The sequence below is a fragment of the Pholcus phalangioides genome, unplaced genomic scaffold (genome assembly GCF_987345545.1).
Source record: "Pholcus phalangioides strain wild (caught in Gottingen) unplaced genomic scaffold, Ppha-v1.0 ptg000032l_1, whole genome shotgun sequence".
NCBI classification, from domain to species: Eukaryota; Metazoa; Arthropoda; class Arachnida; order Araneae; family Pholcidae; genus Pholcus; species Pholcus phalangioides.
The window spans coordinates 1,009,730-1,032,524 of NW_028301622.1; the positions used below are offsets into that span (position 1 = coordinate 1,009,730).

The 22,795-nt window shown below is 37.8% G+C and overlaps 1 protein-coding gene and 1 non-coding gene across 2 annotated transcripts; both read right to left on the minus strand.

The window, feature by feature from the left end:
• Positions 1 to 1,736: 1,736 nt before the first annotated feature.
• Hacd1 (3-hydroxyacyl-CoA dehydratase 1) lies at positions 1,737 to 21,746 on the minus strand. Its single transcript, XM_089253179.1, has 7 exons — positions 21,325 to 21,746; positions 18,865 to 18,982; positions 15,887 to 15,994; positions 10,575 to 10,696; positions 8,962 to 9,001; positions 4,159 to 4,297; positions 1,737 to 1,989 (listed from the first exon to the last, which is right to left on the minus strand). The coding sequence occupies exons 1-7, from the start codon at positions 21,408 to 21,410 to the stop codon at positions 1,904 to 1,906; spliced, it is 699 nt and encodes a 232-aa protein (XP_089109305.1). The 5' UTR covers positions 21,411 to 21,746; the 3' UTR covers positions 1,737 to 1,903.
• On the minus strand, positions 19,305 to 19,407 carry LOC149066193 (U6 spliceosomal RNA). Its single transcript, XR_016195442.1, has one exon. It is a non-coding gene; the product is annotated as a U6 spliceosomal RNA (small nuclear RNA).
• Positions 21,747 to 22,795: the final 1,049 nt, after the last annotated feature.

The following is a 22,795-nucleotide window of genomic DNA, read 5'->3' on the forward strand; positions in this document are numbered from 1 at the left end:
GTTGTACTTAGCAACCACAGATAATTCTCTCTCTCCCATAGGCGGAGATAGACTTGGAAGTCTGAGGAGGCACGATGACGATGATGCCAATTTGTATATACATTTATACATTAGATCAGTCGACTCCACCTTTGCCCCCCCCCCCCACATCTCCGCCCATGCTCTCTCCTCATATATATTACTTTTTTTTTTGGAGTCTTTCAAAGTGCAGAGTTTGTCAACTCTCTTAGACATTGCAAAGCAAATTTTGAAGACATACGTTTTTTAAGAATGACGCTCCTTCAAGACCACTTTCAAAAGCACAGTGCAAAATGTGCAAATTAATTACAAGATCTGATGTAAATAAGGAAAGGCGAACCAGATAGGTTTACTGCGTTGTCCATCCTTTTTTTAAAGGGATTTTTCTACATTTTACTGTTCAATGCCAGTGTAATCGCTTTTGACAAATGAAGCACTTTCATTTCTAGCTCTTTGCTGAGCATTGTAAATATTGTTTATACATCTTCATGCCTTAAAATTACAGAAGACAACTGATTGCTATTGGGTAGCATCAGAATCACCAAACCTAGAATAGGCCTATGTATCCAACTGCTTTGAAATGCACTGTTGCTTCACCTATTTGCACCGTAATTTTGAATGATGAATGCTAGTTACTGTCCAAGACCATGAAGTAATAAATACAAAATTATCTTTCCATCCAGACAAGTTTTTAATGGAAGTTTTAAGACTACTATAATTGTTGAACCCTCAAACTAAGCAAATGAAAAACTAATAAACCAAATGGTCCACATACACTCCGTCCCCAAATGATCTTAAAAATGATAAAATTTCTGCTTTGGCAGAATCATTAATTGCAATTGGCAATATATCAATGATTCCCTGCTCAATTAAAATCAATTACACAAATTTTGTTGATAGGATTTGTGGTAAAAAAGTAGGAAAAGGAGGACAAAACTAGAAAGTAGGACATTTTACCAAACAGTAGGACGAGTGGGAGCCCTGTAACTGGTTATCTCAATTAGAGGAGTAATTTGACAGTTACTTCATTTGAACCCCCCCCCCCCCCCAATTGTACATTATACAGAGAACTTTTAGCAGAGGTGTAGTTTATTTGCAAAGAAAAAAAATTCCAAATCTGAAATTTTGTATTCATCCACGAAAATATTTTTAAAATCAAAAATTTCGCATTCATCCGCAAAAGAAAATTTCATATCAAAAATTTTACATTCATCCCAAAAAATGTTTAAATCAAAATTTCATAAAAAAAGAATTAAAATGGACATATTTTTTTACAGTTTAGTTATGAGGCCAAGTATATTAAAGCACATTGGATTTAGTTGAAAGTTCTTGAATTACAATGACCCACAAAATTACTATCAATTTTCACTTTAAAAAGTGTAAATTATCAAGATATTGCGGAAGTGTTATAATTTTTATATTTATTCATCAAGAATGACAAATTTTGCATTTATTCATCAAGAATGAAAATTTTGCATTTATTGCATCCATTTCACAAATAGGAAAATTACATAACCCTAACTATAAGTGATGACGTAAAAGTTTTCCACAGTTTATTGAAAAACCTGGCTTAAGAGACGCTTCCCTGATTTCCTCGATATTTTCAACTCAAAATGAATTTCCCGACAATTCCAAGTTCTCCCTGGCCTGTATGTACCCTGATGTTGATAGCAACAGTTTGTATTATCAAAGAAGAATTTAAAATCATCAACACAAAGTGTAACAAAACATATCTTTTATTTGAGTCATAGTTGCAACGTTTCCAGATATACATTGTATATGAATACATGAAACAAAAAGGAAAAAAAAAATTGTCCTTGGAAAAGTGAACATTTCTCTTAATTGCATTCAATTCAATTTAAAACAAATAGAAAAAGAAGTAAATCTATATGATTTTCTTCTCTTCTGGTTTTTTCGAACCCAACACTTTGGCTCGTTGACGTCTCATGTGGTTAAACAGTTGAGGAAAAACTGCAATTGAAAGAGATAAAAAATCACATAGATGACATTTTGTTACACAACATTAATACTTCATTCAGACTTGTACAGAATTTATTTCATGCACTATGGCGTGAGACACTGAAGCAGAGGCATTAGTAGCCTCCCTTAACTTTGGCAAATTCCTCATGCCACAGTGTGTGAAATAAGGAATGCAAGGTCATGCTCCAGTGTTATATATGACAGCACGGTTTGCAAAAGGGCCTGGGCCCGATTCCCAGCAGAGACCAGATGACTTTTCTTCCTGAGTTCATATCTCGGCATAATATCCAGAAAAAAAAATTCATATTGGAGACCTCTAGCAAACTGATGTATTTTGGGAAAGTTTTAACTTGTATTATGGACGCCATAATATATTTAATGCCAGATATTTGCGTGTTTGCGAAGTGCTACCATGTGTTTCCATATTAGAAGTGAGAACGGTGACTAAATCATCAAATCTTCTGATGGGTACAGGCAGTGCTCGCGACTAGAAAAAGGTTAAAGACCATGCTGGTTATAGCACAGGGTGGTGAATTCGAAGAAAGAGTAGTCAAGAAAATTAGACTAGATTAGGAGGCGGCCAAAACCATAAATGCGCCTCCGACTTCTAGTAATTCCAAATTTCTTTAACACCTCATTTTTTGTCAGTTTTCGGCTTTGAACCATGTGTATAGCTTCACTTTTGAAAGCAATAGAAAGCATTTTGTGCTTGGACATTCTCAAAATTCACTTGCAGATGATCAGGGCTGCAACTAGATGCTTGATCACCCGGGGCAAGTGGCATTTTGGTGCCCCCTTGTAATGTTGAAGAAGAGGTTTGAGAATAAAATTTTCGCCTCCTCTAGTCCAGCGCCCGGGGCACGAAACCTGCCTGCTCCCTCCTAGTTGCGGCCCTCCAGACGATGACACCACCACAACCAACATCCGAATGTAGGTAAAGAAGAGTGGTAAATGTAACAGGTGTTTTAGAGGTTGAGGTCTTGGGAATAGATAATGTTTCTTTTGTCAAGCAAAATAAGACTATACTTATATATGTTATATTTATGTGAGACTTGGCAACAACGCAGAGCACGAGTGTCAATACGCAAGCGGCGTTCAATTGCTGTGGGGGATTCGAGTTATGACGGCCATGGCGGTCAGTCGTGTTTCTCCGTAGCTATTATATTAATGTTGGAATAAAGCTTATTTATGCTATTGTGCAATTCCGCATGATCCTTCAGTCTTTTAAAAATGTATTAAATATATATAATATATGTATGTAATATATAAATGTCTAGTGAAATCTAATAAATGTATTAAATATATATAAATGTCTAGTGAAAGACGTTTCAGAGGACTTTACGGTAAATTCCTAAAAACGCCCTAGGGGCCATTCAAGCATTATGTAAGCAGATTTTCAGCCACTTTTGACCCCCTTCCCCCCTTGTCAGCAAAACACTGATCCCCCTCTTCCCCTCTGTCAGCAAAATTTTGTCAGCAGCTTAGAATATTTCGTATCTTCAAAAAGGGGTGGTTGATGACGTAAGCAACCTTCAAACCCCCTCCCCCCTTGTCATCAAAAGTCAGCAAATCCGAAACCCCCCCCCCTCGATGCTGACCTCCCTAATAGAATATTTTCCAGGGAAAAAAAAAGAGAAAGATCATCAGCTGTAGCAAAGGATTGTTGAAAGGTAAATTTTTAGATAAGAAGAAAATTTAGAGAAGATTACACTGGAATTCTTGAAAATCCCTGTTTGAAAACTGGTTGAAAATTCGTTATAGGCATGCTTTGCTGAAATAGATGTTCATTATAAGCAATTAAAATATCACAGATAAGCAATACAATAATTCACGGGGCAATGGAAAAATTTGTTACATGTGAAAATTTGTAATATCTGTGTTTGCTATAAGCAAGTCTGACTGTATGAGTAATATTCATTTGAAAAACTGGAAAAATGTGATTGAGCTTTCGTTAAACTTATTCTGAAAATATGCAGTTATTCTGAAAATTCTTCCATTTTATGCATTTATATGCATGAATACTGAGAAAGAACAAAATATAGCATATAATCCAGGCTCTAGATATCACGAAGAAAATAAGACCATTCCACAGATTAATCAGTCAATTACTTAAACTTTAAATGAACGCGCACAGGAAAAGAAAAATGTGTTTCAACTTACTCGGAAAATATGTCATAATGAGAAATATGTTGGCAAAATAATAACTGAACGAAATATTGAGTGCATTCGGTAGCATGATGGAGTACAGCTGCCGCTTCTTTATATAGCTCAAAGCTTGAACGATGTTGCCAACTTCACCCTGTCACAATGGTGGAAAAAATAACATGTATACCACAGACACACACACATATATATATATATTACAAAGCAGAAAAAACAATTATTGAAATACATATAGGGTACCACCACATGACAGAAAGATCAAGCATTCCACCAGATTATAATACATAATTTCTACATGTAGCTAACAGGGCTTGGCAAGCTACTGTGTCACCATGGGGAGTAAAAAATTGGTATTGGCCAGGGCCTGTTTCTCGCATGGACAAATGGGACAACAGGGTATGTAAAATAAAATATAGGCGCTATATCCCGAATCAGCTCTATTGGACTATCGATTCAGGGGATTATTCCTGTCTCGCTTTGTAAGATTATTACAATTGAGATTGTAATGTCTGCCCTTTACTATAATGTCTGTATGCCGCTAGGAAGAGAGTCGAGAGTTGGAATCCATGCCTTACCTACCTCTCTAACATTCAGCAAGATTTATGAGTTGGAATATAAAATTTTGACACTTTAAAGAATGCAAACTTGTCTAACCTGTCCCAGCCTCCGATGGAAGAATTAAAATTTCCTTCCCTGCCTTTCATACATATATATATGTAAGAGCCTCTGAACATACTTGTACTCACTAACCAGACCGTTTTCAGCTGCATTTGAACGTTAAAGAGTTTCGAAGTGGTGGAACATACATATTTTTTGATACAAGATTAGGAATGAAACATGAAAGTGTAAGATGGAGCACCAAGCACCTGTTTTGCTCTCATAAAAAGTGTCATTTTGCTCCCTTTAAGTTTTCCTGACATTCCACTTTCAACATCTTGTAAAAAAAATAATGTAACAACTCTGTGGTTTTCATCACCACTTAAAATTTGGCCCTATATTTTTGGTACGAGGACCGTTTGATAAGTAGGTAAATCGCTGAGATAGCAGCATGATAGCTTTTAGATTATTACAGTTATAAGCAGGATCCCGATGTTGAACATTTGCATTTTTTAATACTTTTTCACTTTTAAGATATTTTTTCCCGGTTTTAGCACATTTTTAAGATATTTTTTCACTTTTTAAATTTTTTTTCAAAATAAAAAGTAGGCTAAAATTTTCTTTAAAAAAAACCACTACTTTTATCTTCCTTTATAGATGACGAACAAAGTTTATAATCAATTCCAGGTAAATTTAGTTTATTCAGTTAAAATTCCAAGAGCTGGCAACAGTCAACCAAAAAATAAATGAACGTAAATTCAAGAAATTCTGATCCTATATGGGATGTTGAGAAAGAGGAATTTTGATTATATAAAAAGGGGTAGAGTACTAGCATGTACTACACGGGGAAATCTGCAAATTTGTATTGAATGACTTTGATCCATAAGAATGCTGTATGCAGTAAGATTTCGTAAGCTTTGTTTAGCCTTGGGAATATTGAAGAACCAATGACGTACATGAAATCAATCTTCAGCATTCTGGTTTCTATTCTTCAGTCCTTGCAGCAAAGTATGAAGCTTACAGATAAATAATGAAAAGTGTTTGCTCGAGTTGGAAGACCGTCATCTGTTTGTCAGTTCCCAATATTTCCCTAACAACTATCTCAAACGAACGACGATCTCTGAACCTGAACAAAGAATTTTCATCAAATGATGATCACGAAAACTCTATCAACTACTTATCGATAAAGTCAATGTGCTAAAAATGGGGGTAGGCCAATTCGCTATCATGAAATTTGATAAAATGGGGAAAAAAGCAGACATTGCCTGTAGAAACATTTTTGATGTCTTTATGCCGTCTGGCAGTCTAGTGGTTAGGGAACTAGCCTCTTGTTGTGCAGGTCTGGGTTCAAATCCCGGTTCGGGCATGGATGTCTACTAACACTAACAAACTCCCTGGATGGATCATGTTGATCCCTTGGGAATACGTGAGGATCATGTTATTATTATTATGGGAACGTCTAAGTTTTGAAACTGAAGAGAAACAATAACACTGAGAAGAGATCAGATTCCCTTCCATTCCACTCAATAACATCAGTTGATGTTGAGAGAAGTTTATCTTATCTTTTCAGAAATTTATATTTTGTCTCATAGGTTTAGGTTTCCTAACCCACTCATAAATTATGAATTGCTAATTTTAAAAATTCCATTGGCATGTTTGATGAAATCGAATGTTGAGAATGGATGTGATTATCAATACATACCAAAAGTTTTTTTTCTTTTCTAAAGAAATCTGTTCTGCTATTTTGATAACATTTTTTGTTATGTTTTGGGAGTTTTCTTTTAGTTTTTAAGGTATTTTTCAAATTTTGTGGGTATTTTTTCAGAATTTTTTTAAGGTCAACAACATCCGGGCCTTGGTTATAAGTATCAATCTTTAAAACATGTCACTACATATTTGAGCACAAAGAGCTTTGTGGTGTATTTTTTGTGGCTGTTCCAAGTTCGGGTTGGAGGAGAGATTCTATAAATGCATAATAAGTGAGGTGAAGTGAAAAAAAAACAAAACATTTCTACTTATAAAAGTGACTGAAGCTGAATTGGAATAAGTTCATGGGGACTCCAGAGCGCACCACCATTAATGACTGTTTATATATATTTTTTTGGATCAACAAATTTAAACGGGTCTCACAGCCACTGAAGAAGAGCGTCCTGGACACCTGGTTTAGACTGAAAAACTGAAAAATTAAAACCCTAGAAATCATTGAAAATAGTTCATGATATTACCATGGAAGATCATGGATGGAAATTACTTGAGATAGCAGATATCGTCATAGGTATCTCAATAAATTGGGTTAACAATATTCTATAAAAGGGAAGAAATTGGAAATGAAAAAGTTTTGTGCAAGATGGGTGGTACAATTGCTGACGATTGATCAAAAGTTAATGCAAAAGACATTTAAAAAGAAAATTTGTAAATATTGGCTCACGACACTGAAAACTTTGCGTCAATTTTTGACCATATACTAAACATGGATTCAGACAGCAGCTAAAGTAGTGGATGGGATGTGCTGAACTGACACCAAACAAGGCACATGCTGTTCTGTCAGCTGGAAAAGTGATGGCCACATTTTTTTGAGATTTTCAAGACATTATCTATATAGACTACTAGAAGCGTCAAAAGATCAAACAATAATTGGAGAACGTTATGCTATACTTCTGGAAAATTTGAAAGAATAGCTACAGAGGAATTGGAAAAGATTGATGCACAAAAAAACACCATCTCGCAGTTACACCATTGCAATGGCTAAATAGCATTAATCAGGCTTTGTACCAATCTCCCATCCACTAAATTCTACAGATTTGGCCCAACGTGACTTTTTCCTGCTCCTAGTATTGAAAGTTTCGCTGGGTGGAGGAAAATTCATCTAATGAAGAGGCCATTGCAGCTGTAAGGGGCTGTTCAAGTATTACGTCAGCAAATTTTTATCCATTTTTGACCCCCTTCCCCCCTTGTCAGCCAAATTTCGTCAGCACTGCCCCCACCTCCTAACGCATATTGGTGGGGTCAGAAAAGTACACTGGGGCATAGAGGGCTCGTGCGTCCCCCCAGAAGGGAAAAATATTTTTTTAATGTAAAAACATTTTAAAAAAAATTGAAATTTCGAAAGAAAATACCTTTATATGTCATAATCAATTTCTGTTAATTTGAATGCTATTTGAAGGGTAAGAAATCAAACTTTCTCTTAAGGAAATTGATTGCGACCCATCCTTTGAGCAATATATGGTAAACCCTTGACCCACGGACTAAATGTGGCTTGCCCCCTCAAAACCAATTTTGTAAAAATGAACAAAGCAGCGCATTTACAAATCACTTAAATGACCTGTGGCACAATTCCAGAGCATTTAAGTGACCCGTGGCACATTTTCAGATCACTTAAGTAACCTGCGACACAGTTCCAGAACACTTAAACGATCCGTGGCACATTTAGAGATCCCTTGAGTGACACAGGGCACAATTTTAGAGCACTTAAGTGGCCCCCAGTGCGGTTCTACATCACTCAAGTTACCTGTGGAACATACCCGGATAATTTAAGTGATCTGTAGCATAATTATGGATCACTTGTGACGCGTTGCACAGTTCCATAGCAGTTAAGAGGGCCGGAAACATTTCCATAGCACTCAAGCAGCCTGGACACATTTCCTGAGCACTTGAAGGATCCGTGAAACATTTAGAGATAGCTGAAGTGGCTCTGTAAGGGATTTATCATTAGGGAGAATGTTGGTTCAGGTACCAACAAACTAGCAAAAGATTTTCATCATTTTTGACGTACAGAATAAGATGCCATTAAGAATATGTTACATTTTCATAAAGGGTGGTTGATGATGTAAGCATTATCCAAACAACCCCCCCCCCTTGTCATCAAAAGTTAGCAAATCGGAGACCCCCTGCCCCATCGATGCTGATGTAATACTTGAATGACTCCTAAGTGACCTTTAAAAAAAATGTAATTTTCTGACAAGATAAAGAAATTTTTACGCCATAGGAAAAAAGTTTGTGGAGCTTGAAGGAGACAATGGTTTTTTACCTTACTCATCAAACAACCCTCATATAAGCCAAAAAGCTGCAAATTTTATCATTTTATGTAAAACCCTGTGGGTATAACCTTGAACATCAAAGTGTTTTTATTAGATATTAATTTCATTTATACAAAATACATCTGGGTAAATACTTATTGGAAAAAAAGTGCTAAAAAATACTTACAAAAACTCCTGCTGGATAAAGACCATAAAATAGGGTATACCTGCACAAAAAAAAGTCACAAAAAAATGGATAAGAAACTACAGATACATATAGATTTTTTTTGTCAAATTATACAAAACAAGTAGCATGTTCGCCAAAGTATTAGACTTTCATTAGAGTTACATAAATTTTGCAAATAAAGAAAATCCACATTTTGAAAAAAAATTTCCAAATCAGAAATTTTTTTTTTGCATAAAAATTTTTAAGAAAAATTTTGTCAGCACTGCCCCACCTCCAACACACATTCGCGGGATCAGAAACATATGTGGGGTGGGGCATGGGGGCTTGTGTGTGCCCTTAACGTTCGCTTAAACGATCCCTGGCACATTTAGAGACCACTTGAGTGACATGTGCATGGGTGCACCCAACGAGGGGCAGAGGGGGTAGCTGCCACCCACCCCCAAGAGAGAAATTAAAGTGTAGTAATTGACATACAGCACAGACATATCAATTTAGTATCTGTGAGTTGCCCTCTTCTAGTTCAGATCCTGGGTACGCCCTTGGACATGTGACACAATTTTAGAGAACTTAAGTGGCCCCCAGTGTGGTTCTACATCACTCAAGTTACCCGCGCAACATTCCCAGATAATTTAAGTGATTCATGGTATAATTACGGATCACTTGAGTGATGTGTTGCACAATTCCAGAGCACTTGAAGAAAGGATTCATGAAACATTTAGAGATCGCTGAAGTGACTCTGTAAAGGATTTATTATTAGGGAGAATGTTAGTTCAGGTGTCCACAAACTAGCGAAAGATTTTTCTCGTTTTTGGGGTACTGAGTAAGATGCCATTAAGAATATTTCATATTTTCATAAAGGATGGTTGATGATGATGTAAGCATAATCTAAACCCCCTTCCCTCCTTGTCATCAAAAGTGAGCAAATCTGAAACCCTCTCCCTCGCCATCGATGCTGACATGATACTTGAGTGACCCATTCGCAAAAAAACTTTTAGATAAAAGATAAGATATTAGATAAAGATTTTAGATATACTACTTCTTAAATCTTATACGTATAATTATAAAGAATTATATAAGATTTTAGATAAAGATAATATTTAGATAAAATTTCGCATTCATTCACAAAACTATTTCTCTATGGAAAATTTTGTGTTCATCTGCAAAAACAAACTGAATTAATGCCACATTTTTAAAATATTTTAATTGTACTGAAGTAATGTACTTAGTTGAAAGTTGTAGAGAATTTAAGAGCTCAGCGCAAATTATGAGACTTTCGCGGAAAAGTAGTAAAATAAAATTTTCACATTTATAATACACGCAAATACAAAAATTCATGAAAGATCAAATGAGATGGACTCTCATTCGATCAAAATCATCAAAAATCTACTAAAAAATAGAAGAGCTAAATTTTTGCTTTGACAAATAACTTTTCAGTCTTCACAAAAAGTCTGCCACCTTTTTTTGCTGCATACAATGCACAGATTATAATGTTTAAAAACACATATGTGAATAGATTACACGCCACTGTGTATTATTTTTGCTTTTTTTTTTAAAGCAAGACATTGAAATTCATTTTTTTTATAAATAAGAGGTTGAAATACTAATGATAATACCTGCACCAAGTTAGAAAACTAGAAGAGTAACCAAGTAGGTTGACGAGGTAATATGAGTAGCGGCACACTTCTGTAAGACCCCATGCTATAAACACAACTGCTACCGTCGGTGAACTTTGAATCTACAGAAGTACAGGATTAGATAATAATGAGTCATTTTCTTTTGAGCATCTGTTTACATCATCAGTTTGATATTTTTAGCTGACGAATTATGTAGAACAATTATTTTCACAGTGTCATTATACATCACTGTCATCACCATTATCTATCACTTTTATCTTTATTCTGATATACCATAACTTTCGTGTGAAAGATCACTATTCTCTGTTTGTATTGAATGAAAATTTTCTTATGTTTGGGTTTTGTTAATGAGCTTGAAGCTTAATCCCACTAAATCGAACCGTGTCCATAAATTAAAATGAATTTGAAGAATGAAATTTCATCAAATCTAATATGAACGGACTCAGGAAATCCACTTGACTTACCGGGAGAGAACTTGTCACGATAACCTAGGAGGAGGCACCTAGGTATAACCTAGGAGGTTAGGTTGTGACTTGGTGCGATCTCCTGATTTACCCTTTCCGCGGAAGAGTGCCAAGGATGAAATCACTTAGCTGTCACCACACCTTTCCCAGGTTTCATGGAAAACCAGAAACCAAGGAAGCAAAGCATCCACAGCTTTCACTGGGAATGGTTAGGCTTCCCTTTTTCATCGAGGCTAAACCAAGTGGCATATGCCCTTACACCAGGAACATCCTATAATTCATGTTTGAAACTCGTACCCCAATCATTTTAATTTACATTGGGGGTATAACACGGTTTTAAAAGAACTCGTGTAGTCCTTCATCAGGACACGAATCCGTTTGACACAAGTTCCTCGACCCACCTCATCGACCAAATCATTCTAATACCCTATTTGATATGGTCTCCCTCCCTATTCGAGAATTTACTTTATGCAACTTTTGAGCCAGTTGAAGCCTTGAAGGCGAATGAATGACATGGGAGTCACACAACCTCTATTTATATTATTCGCAACAATGACAAGAATCATTCCGATTGTTTGAATAAACAATACTTTAATGTTACATTGTTGATGAATTTCAATAGCTTTCATTTTACAACAAACCTTAATGAACCCGAGTGCTTCCCATTGTTGTGATTTCATTCCAGTTTGGGGTTTGTGAGAACTTGTTTAGCATTTGGCCACTGAAAGTTGAGCTGAAGGAAAATTTGCATATACTGTCAGTCTGTGCAAACCAAATGCTCTATAATCTTTTTATGTTCAATAGATAAGCTTCTGACAATTGTCACTGCAGGCATTGTGGCTTGTTGCATTTAACCCTCCCTACATCTTCAGGTTTTGAGAGACACTCTGACCCCTTTCGGCTTGGTTAATTTTACTCTTATTCAAATGATCCAAAATGTGAAGGAAAAAAATTGTGAAGGTGCCAAGTTGCTGGTGTGGTGCCATTTGTTGTATACGTAGACAAGCAACTTCCGTCAATCATCCCATTGCAAGGATGTGTGAGATTTTCCCTAGGGGTGAAAACTTTCGCATAGGAAAAAAGGGAAACTATTTTTCTACTCATTTCACTCACAAAAAGATAAAACATGCCAAAATATGCAAAAAATTAAAGTGACTGGAGATCAAGTCTTTCTTCACAGCTCAAGCCTTGCGTGCCAGCAACAGCAAGCGTAGCTCTTCTCTGCAACCCAGTCAACCAAGTCTATATGTGTCTCTATAGGTAAGATCTCCAAAACCTCATAACATATTCCAGTCCAGGAAGAACCAAGCCTCGCAAAAATAAAAAAAAATGACTTTTTAGAAGAATGTGAAGAGAACTTTTCAAGAATGAAATCAAGCATTCTATTTCATTCTTTGACCACCACTGAACAATGTTCATAAAACCTAAGCCACACATCAATAAGAATTCCTAAATCTGTGACCCTAGTTGCATCCAGGATATATAGTAATACCATTCAACTCATAAGTGAAACGTGGGTTTTTTGAACCAAAATAAGTGACCATGCACTTGTCAACACTAAACATCATGCTCCATTCATTAGCCCATGCCACAATCATATTCAAGTTTATCTGGAGCCTTTCCCTATCACCTGGATTACAAACTACCCTCATTAGCTTCATGTCATCTGCAAATTTGCAAACAATCCTGTCGATACCCTGATCAAGTTTATCGATAAAAGTGAAAAAAATATGGGGCTAAAGATACTTCCTTGAGGAACTCTAGTTTTTACACCTGTTTAATCAAAAAATTTCCCATTCACTACAACCCTTGTGGCCCATCTCTGAACCAAGATTCTATCCAAGCCAACAAATTGCCTCAAATCCCAATCTCATTTGAATGCTTCAAGAGTTCACCATGTTGGACCCAATCAAATGCCTTCTAGAAATCAAGATCAACTACGTCAATATTTTTGCCTTTTCTCAAAGCTTTAGTTGCATGATCATAGAAGCGAAGTAGGTTGGTTACACATGGCCTTCCCTTCCTGAACCCATGCTGGTTTTCCGACAATACGGTATTCTTGTCTATCCACTTTCACAATTGCCTTATGATGACAATTTCAAAAATTTAAGAGGAAGCTTGTCAAACTCACTGGACGATAATTTGACAGGGGTTTCTAAACCATCCTTTTAAATATTAGAACCACCAAGCAGGTTCAGTTCTGGACATTTTTCAAGTGCAAGCGAATAATATTTTGATTTTAAAAGAACATCCTCCTTCCCCCCTTTAGTTGGCACTCTAAGAAATCGGTCCCTTTCAGTAGGCACTTTCTGAAGCCACATAGTTTGCAGGATTCGAGATTCAGCCCTGCACATAAGCAAGCTTCCAATCCTCTTGGAAAAGAAGGACTAGAAGCTTTTCCCTTTACTTTTGTAAATCAGTGCAACTGGCCCCAACAGTTCACTAGCACATTACCTAAGGTCCCTAGGATAAATATCATCTGGTCCTGTGCTGTGCTTGCACATACGTTTTTTAGGAACTTTCGGACTTACACATCTTTCACTTGAATATCGCTGAGGGCTTTATCACCCCATGACACTATATTTTGAATATCATCTTCCCTATTAAAAACTGATGTGAAAAGTGATTGAAAACAGCACACGCCTACTTTGCTCTCTACCTTGGATCTTTCTATTGGGGGGGGAGCTAACTGTACCCTCACATCCATTGTTGAAATACTTCAAAAATGATTTTGGGTCAACACGAATGTTGTCTATCCTCCTTGATTCAATTTCTCTTTTTTACTTTCCCTAATCACCTCCTTCAGTGCCCTTCTTTTTTCAGTAAATGATGACAGGTCACTTATTCCATTTTTGTACTCTCTAAATGCCCTTTTCAAGATAAAGATTATGCACTTTTTCTGCGAATCAAGGGGTGCCACAAATATGCTTTTTACGAACAAAGGGTATGACATCATTATGCAATATGTGCAATTAGGGACCACACCCGTGCACATCTTGCTTAGAGCCTTCATTTTGATGAGCATTTGGCGACAATATGAGTACAAAAATATGTCACGGACATGGAATGAATGGAAATTTGAAATTAAAAAAAATGTGCACATATACAGTGGATCCTGCCCATAACGTTTCTAAAAAATCATCAAAAGAAATGCTGTAAACCCATTGAACCAACATTGGTGGATTAACTGAACTTTAATAATATTGCTCAAGAAAATATGTCTCACAATCAAATCAAAATCATAAAAAGAAAATGAATTGTCTCGAAATATATACTGCATATATGTGAAGTGCTAGGAATGTACCTGAACTTAAATTTAAATGTCTGTCTCAATAGTCTGAGTATGAAAAATCACTGAATCGAACTATCCCAAAAGTCTGATGTTGCTTCAGTGGCCTTTTTCATGGTGTGTTATTCAAGTTAGCACATGCTTAGTTCTTCAGAACAGATAGACATGAAATTTACTCAAGCTGAAATTTATCATCTACAATCATTTTTGGTTGGTCATCAATCCCAGGACTCTGACATCCTTGTGTGAGCTGGATCTTTGATTGCCGCTAGTAGATGTTTTTCAACTCATGAGACTTGGATGATTCTTTAATGGCTAGAGAACCAGTCATAGTTATGATATTACAGTTATACATAGTTTAGATATTACAGTTATCACAGTACAGTTATTACACTACTACTAAACCCCACATGCACCTCGTCCATATTCCAATACCGAACTTCTAACAATTTGATACATATTGGAATGTGCGTGTATGCACAGTGGGGGAGCAGGGAGAGCAATTGCTTCCCCCATCAAAATTTTACCCACATTGGCACCTATTCTCTTAAATAAATGACTGTTGATCTCCAAAAAAATTTGAATTTTTCATTTCATTGACTTTCATAAAATGATGAGTAAGGGAAAAAACTCCACTTATATATACGCCTCTTGCAGTTTCACATTGAGTGTGTTTGTACTATTCATTTGAGGAGAGAAAGTGAAGGTTTTCATTACCATTTTTGAAAATTGTTCTCAAGCTCTTCATCTGAAAACATGTTCAGAGCAGCCCCTATTCCCGACTTTATTAAAGGACAAAATCTTGCCCGCTTCTTGATGTAACTCCCCCAACTATTGGTCGTACTTGGTAGAGCTCCTAGAAATACCTTCCATATTTTGCCTTAATTCTGAGAATATGGTGTTCACAAAATGGTTGGTCTGTTGAAGAGCCACTAAGATCTTTGATTAAGGTGCCTTCTGAAGAAATTAGGCACAGGGACCTATTGGAGAGAGAATTACTTCACTTAAGATGCAATGGGTATAGAATTCAATCTCCAAGAAGTATTACATTTTCTTTGAGTTTGAGGTAGAGCTTGAGCTCCAAGAAATATCACCTTATGTGTAGGAGACTTGGCTAGATTTAGTGTGCCTGGAAATACCACATTTGCCAGCACTTAACACAAATGTCCTCTGGTTAATCAATGAGGGGAAAATCAAAAACTCCCTAGTCCATGGGTTCTCAAACTGTGTGCTGCCAACCCCGCTGCACCCAGTACATATTTTTCAAAGAGATTCTATGTTAAACCGCTCTGCGAGCCATGGATAAGCTTTGATTATAGTAAGGGGCACTGCAGATGGAAAAAGTTTGAGAACCCCTGCCCTAGTCTGTACCATTCATCATTTGATATACTTTAATTCTTTGCTGATTTGTTATAAAACACACCCCATGAATTTATATCGCTAAAAATAAATATATAAAATTAGATTTTTCTCCAAAGATCAAGTGATAACCACACTACAACATAGAACAAAATAGCATGACAAAATAATAAACTTACCTCAGGAACAGCATTTATGATACCCCAGACCTGCCCGACTCTAGATGCTATTTGGACACCAGTTATCACAGGATTCGAAGGCACAAGTCCGATAATACAATGCACAACCTGGAAATTGAAACAAATATAAGAACTCTTTTCTCAAAAGATAATGGGCTAATGCTGTTAAAGAAGAGCGAGTTTTGTGACTGATATTCATGATGTAATTATGGCTGCATTTTCTCTCATGTTTGCAATGCTATTTTTCTCTATTGGTTAACCCAACCGCAAAAGATTATGCAAGCATGTGAGTGAGCAAAAGAGTAACCAAGAGTGTGCGCAAGCCTGTAAAGGACCAAAAGAGTGGCCTAGTACGGGTGAAACCATGCGAGTACCATAAAAGTGACCTAGTGTGCAAGCATGAATTTTGAATTATCAAAAGAGTGACATGGAAAGAGGGGACCAGGTCAATCGCTGACCAAAACAGTAACAATATGAATGATCAATATAGTGAGCTAGTGTGTGACTATGGGAGGTCAGTGAGTGACAAAGAGACACGGGCATATTTATAGGGAAGAGGGGTGGGGCGAGCGAGGTTCTAGCACAGGGTGGACAATTCGAGAAATGAGTGGTCAATAAAATTAGACTAGAATTAGGGAAGGGCAGAAAAATTTATGCACCCCACACAGGTAACAGAAGCGTAAATCCTCCTATGATCCCAGGAGATATTTTCTTTTTTCCCGACAAAAACCAGTGCTAAATGACATATTTTTAGGTTTTCCTGAGACTTAAGCCCTAATTACATATGCAAGATTAGGGGGTTGCTTTGATGATTATTACCTGCATGGCAACTGTTTTTCCTCATGGGGGGAAAAAAGAGAAGTGGAGATTCGTCAAAAGAATTTCATCTTTGTTGTGAAATACAAATACAATGCCACAACAGGCAAAATGCCCAACGAGGTGGCTGAGAAAAAGGCGCCCATAAAAATATGGATGTCATAAATTTCAAAAATACAGCAACCCAATTAAAAATGTAATTAACAAAAATTATAAACAATATATACACGTGATAAAATATTATACAATGCCCATAAAGAATACTTATGGTTGTCTTATTCTAAGTATGGATAGCTTCTCGATTTACCCCAACATGTTTATCGTATTTCTTTTTAAACGTGTCAATTGTGTTACAATTTACTACCTCCGGGGTTAAGCTATTCCATTTATTAACAACCCTATTAGAGAAAAATTCCCTGCGACACCATAACCGAGCATTGTCCCTCACCAATCGATACTGATGTTCACTTGTAAAAGCAGTCGATTGGCGGTGTACTAAAAGTTCATGGACCATCCTATCCATCCCTCTGAAAATTTTGAACACTTCGATCATATCTCCTCGACACCTGCATTCATCCAATGTAAACATATTCAAAAAATGAAGTCTCTCTTCATAACCCAAGCCCTGTGTGCCAATAAGGACACGCGTAGCTCTTCTCTGCACCCCTTCAACCAAGTCTATGTCCCTCTGTAGGTATAGTCTCCAAAACTTTACATCATACTCCAGTCCAGGACAAACTAAGCCTCGAAAAAACGGAAGAATGACTTTAGGAGAACGCGAAGAGACTTTTTCGAAAATGAGACCAAGCATACTATTCCCTTTTTTGACCACCGCTGAACAATGTTCAGAAAACCTAAGCCACTCGTCAATGAGAATTCCCAAATCAGTGACCTTAGTTGCATCTGGGATAGTGACACCATTCATCTCGTAAGAGAACCGTGGGTTTTTCGAACCAAAATGAGCGACCATGCACTCATCAACGCTAAACATCATGCTCCATTCATTTGCCCATGCTGCCATCCTGTTTAAGTTGGTCTGGAGCAACTCCCTATCGCTTTCATTCCCGATTACCCCCATTAGCTTCACATTATCTGCGAATTCGCTAGTAATTCCATCGATACCCTGATCGAGTTTATCGGTTTATCGATAAAAAGTGAAAAAAGTATGGGGCCAAAACACTTCCTTGAGGAACTCCACTTGTGACGTCTGTCCAACCAGAGAATTCTCTGTTCACCATAACTCGTTGCGACCTATCTTTTAACCACGATTCTATCCAATTCACCAAATTGCCCCCAATTCCAATCTCGTGTAAATGCTTCATGAGTTTACCACGTTGGACCGATCGAATGCCTTCTGGAAATCAAGGTAAACAACATCTACATTTTTGCTCTTACCCAAAGCCTTAGTCACGTGATCATAGAAACAAAGGAGGTTAGTTACACATGACTTCCCTTCCTGAACCCATGCTGATTATCCGACAATACATTATTCTCGTATATCCACTACACAAACTGTCTTTTGATGATAATTTCCAAAATTTTCGAGAGGGAGCTCGTCAAACTCACTGGATGATAATTGGACACCGCTTCTCTACTACCCTTCTTAAATATTGGAACAACGTTAACAAGTTTCCAATCCCTTGGGACAAATAATGGTGGGCGACTCCGAGCTCCTCTCCCATAATCCTTTGTGCTGCGAAAACTATTGTTAGCGCCTTTGTGAGCTATCTTGAACAAACTACTTCGACCCATGGAACCAGTGACAACTTCCAGAAAAAAAGGGGAATACCGACATAAACTGAATACCATGTAAACGAGTTATAGCGAAAATCCCACACTTACCAGTGATTTCTCTGAATATTATATTTCCCAAGTAAACAGGGCTTTATATATAATGATACCTTCCCATGTTCTTAGATACACCGAGGTAAGTTATCTTTGTTGGCAGATGTCAATTTAGTAAAGCATAGATACAGAACTTATAAGGTACCACTGCTAATCTTTCAGTCGCTACGCAGCCTGGCATCTGAAATTCGTCAATCCCAGGCTGACATTATATGTATAAATATTTAAAATATTTTATTTTATTAACGACAAATTATTCCCCCCCCCCCCCTATAATTTAAATATTAAGATGCAAAAGAAAAAAATATTTCTCAAACCTCTAGAGCTGCTAGACTTTGAAATATCAGAAGTTCAGTCCCGTAACTATCCCAAAGGCCATCTGCAGAGTAATTCCTGAGCAGATATCTCATTGACTGGAAGAAAATGTGACTCCACCTATAATTATTAATACAAGGAGATAACTGTTTTGATCTCAAATGAAACATAATTCAGATAAATTGGAAATAAACAAATGAAGATGCGAGTATAATGCAAGAACCAATAATTAATTTGTTCCTATCATGCTTTTGCCATTCCAGTTTACTCGCTCCTGTCATGCTCTGCGCTGCTTATTTTTTTTTTGCAACAGTGAATACTGACCCTTTACAATATAATGTGTTTCGTTAATTTGTGTATGTTATCGCCAAAGCTAGAAGTTGGCCACTTCGTGAACTGGCAGGCCAGTTGATCTGGCCCAAAACTTGGAGTTTCATCAGTCCGAAAATGATGACCTCTATATATGGATCACTAAGGCCTTGTGCAGGGGCCATGCTAATCTTCTCTGTATCGTTCCAATGTTAGTATATTTACTGCTGAAGTTAATACGATCACTAAGGCCTAACACATACTGGAGCGAAGAGGTAAAGAGGGCGATGAAGAAAGAAAAATGCATCTGAGAGTGGAGGTAGAGGTGCCCCCACATAGTAAGCAAGTCTTGAAAAGCAAAAAATGGCTGGGGGGGGGGGGGGAGGGAAGGGTTCTGAAATGTAAAGGTGAGATGGTTCCTCCGCAGATGAGAGAGAGGAGAAAAAAAGGGGAGAAATGAACCAATCAACAGATAGCGAAATTCCTTACTTTGTGGTAAAAACAAACCGAATTGTTGAAGTCGCATCCCTCTTTGAGTGGCCTCTTTCTCGTCTTTGTCTCGCTGCTCGAGTGAGGCGTAGAACAAAACAGTACTATTTTTTTCAACGTTTGCCTCTCCGCGGTAGTATATGTTTGCCTAAGATATCAATAATCAGATTCCTTTGAGTTTTAGGGTTGCCATAGCTGACTGTAATAATTATGGTTAGCTAGTGCTAATTATAAATAGCCACAAGTATCACACAAAAAATACGGCAACATAGCGAATACCCCAAATACCCCAAGGCCTGATCCTAGGGGGCTGTCCAAAGCCCAAATGTTGGACAATGGCCAAGTCAACTGAGCTGGTCAGTTTGTGATGTGGGCAACTTTGGGCTGTAGCAGCAAGATATATACATACATATACAAATTAACTATAAATATAACATTTTGTTCCTTTATATAAAATCGACTAGATTGTTTCAATTTTCACAAAAATAGGAGCCTACAAAAAATGCTGAACAGACCCCTAGAGTGATTAAAGTGACACCTGTAGTCCAGGTTCCCCTTGAGACCGGGTTCCCAACATTTCGTATGCAACACACTCCTTGTATCAATAAAATGGCAGATTCCTTCGATCATTAGGGATTGCCATAGCATGGCATTTTTCAAAACTTTTTCAAACACTTATGTAATTTCAAAAATTGAAAAGTTAAAAATTTGCAACTTACCCAACAGTTTGAACACCACTGTACAAAGCTAAATAAAATTTAGGGCCACAGGGACCCCTTGTACAAATAAAAGGAAGGTCACAGACCCTCTCCATCAATTAAATGAGGGTCTCCGATATCTTGCTCCAATAAAATGAAAGCTACACCAATCTCTTGTCTAGAGGTCCTACTACGTGTAAGTGGGTCCCATGGGCAGAGATAAGGGGACATTGCTTCCCCAGCGTCAAAGGTGGAGCCGACTGATCCAATGTATAGGCTATGGGTATATGTGAAGTGACAACAACCTTAATCATCATCGTGCCCTACTACTACTTTACCAAACACCAACTCTGGCCATATCGCTATATTGCAATTTACTGCCATTAGTGAGATGAGCTGGAAGCGGGGGCGCTGTCTATCGGTGGTTGCAGCCTCGAGTTCGTTAGGGAAAATATCTTTTCGATATCCTCCCTTGGGTTTGAACCCTGGACCCTGACAACAACCTTCACGATGGTAGACGAGCATCTTACCACCATGCTACTCGGGCACTATCATCATCATCGCGCCCTGCCCCCCAGACTTTCAACTTTATCTCTGCCTATGGTAGGAGCCCCTCCAGAAAAAAAAAACTTTGTCTGAGGGCTCTCATGCAGCTGTCAAGACCATTCCTCCCCACTGGAAAGGGCTTTTGCCGGTGGGGGGAGGCACGGATATCGATCTTACACACACATACTCATAGCCCCCACATGGCCGGGGGTGACGGGGGCTGGGGAAAATTCTCATCATATTTTGCTTTTTCACGATATACATGAACTATAGAAGGGCCCGTGAGAAGTCTGACCGAGGGGCCCGCGAAAGATCCCAGGCTATGGGCCCTACTCCTGGATGTGGGGGCCATGCACATACTTCAATTTTTTCAAACACACAGAATTCCAAAAATTGAAAAGTTAAAAATTTGCAACTTACCCAACAGTTTGAACACCATTGTACAAAGCTAAATAAAATTTAGAAGCCTTAGAAATTTCTCTCTTAGTCTTGGCATCACCGCCCATTTTTTTTTTTTTAATGAAACAAATTAATTAGCCCGCGTATCAAAACGAGGAAATGAATGTGAATTAATGGACGGGGTCTGTCTCAGCACTGCTTGAGAGTGAAGGTCACGGAAGCTCTCAAAAGAAGGGAAAAAACTAGTTTTACAACTCACTAACCATCACACCGAGAAGAGCTCTCGAGAGCACTTTGAAACTAAAAACATTTTTCCCCCAGAGACAACGTAGCAACATGTAAACATTGGCGAGAAATATAACCGGGCAACTAGCCAAGGTTGCCAATATATGACGTTACGTAATATACGTCTATTTTGGTATACTAGGGCTCTATATCCGCTTCAAAGGAAATTGTAATAATTATGACTCGGATTTTTATGACTTGAAAATGAAACGTCGCTGCTGATAGGTTGAAAAAAAACCTGAAATTTACGTATACGAGGATCATTCAACTATTACGTCAGCTTCTATAGGGAACAGGGGAGGGATAAGATCAACACCTAGGTGTTGGTTCAGCTGGTGCCTTCATATACAGTATATAAAGGGGGGGTTCTAACAGTGGTTTTGGTTTGCTGACTTTTGATCGAAACGGGCGTGGGGGTTTGAACGATGCTTACGTCATCAACCACCATTTATAAAAACATGAAATGCAGTCGAATCCCGTTACAACGAACTCCAAGAGAACGGGGAAATCACTTCGTGGAAACGAAATTGAGTTATAAAGGAATTCTAGGTTTTAGCATTGTTCCTATGTAAACTTATCTAGGGGATTATAAACGTTTTCGTTGAAACAAGATTTTTTTTTTTCGCTATAACGGTATTCGTTAAAACGGGATTCGACTGTAGTCTTAATGGCATCTTTACTTGGAATGCCAAAAACAAGAAAAACCTTTCCCTAGTTTGCAGGTACCTGAACTAACATATTCCCTATTGACAAGTCCTATATAGAGCTCTTTTAGTGATATCTAAATGTTCCGCGGATCCTTCAAGTGATCTAGAAATGTGTCCCGGCCGCTCATGTGTTCTAGAAATGTGTTGTGGGCCGCTTAGTGCCTGGTGTGCTCTGGAACTATACCACGCGTAACTCAAATAATTCGGGAATGCACCGCGGGTAACTTGAGTTATGTAAGTAGAACCGCACTGCGCCCCGCTAAGTGCTCTAAAACTGTGCCACACGCCACTTAAGAGGATCTCTAAATGTGCCACGGACCACTTAAGTGTTCTGGAATTGTGCGGTGGGTCACTCAAGTGATCTGTAAATGTGTCGCGAGTCAATTAAGTGATTTGTGAATGTGCCACGACCCTACTTGAGTGATCTGAAAATGTGCTACGGGCCGATTTAATGCTCTGTAATCGTGTCACGAGTCACTTGAGCGATCTGTAAAAATGTG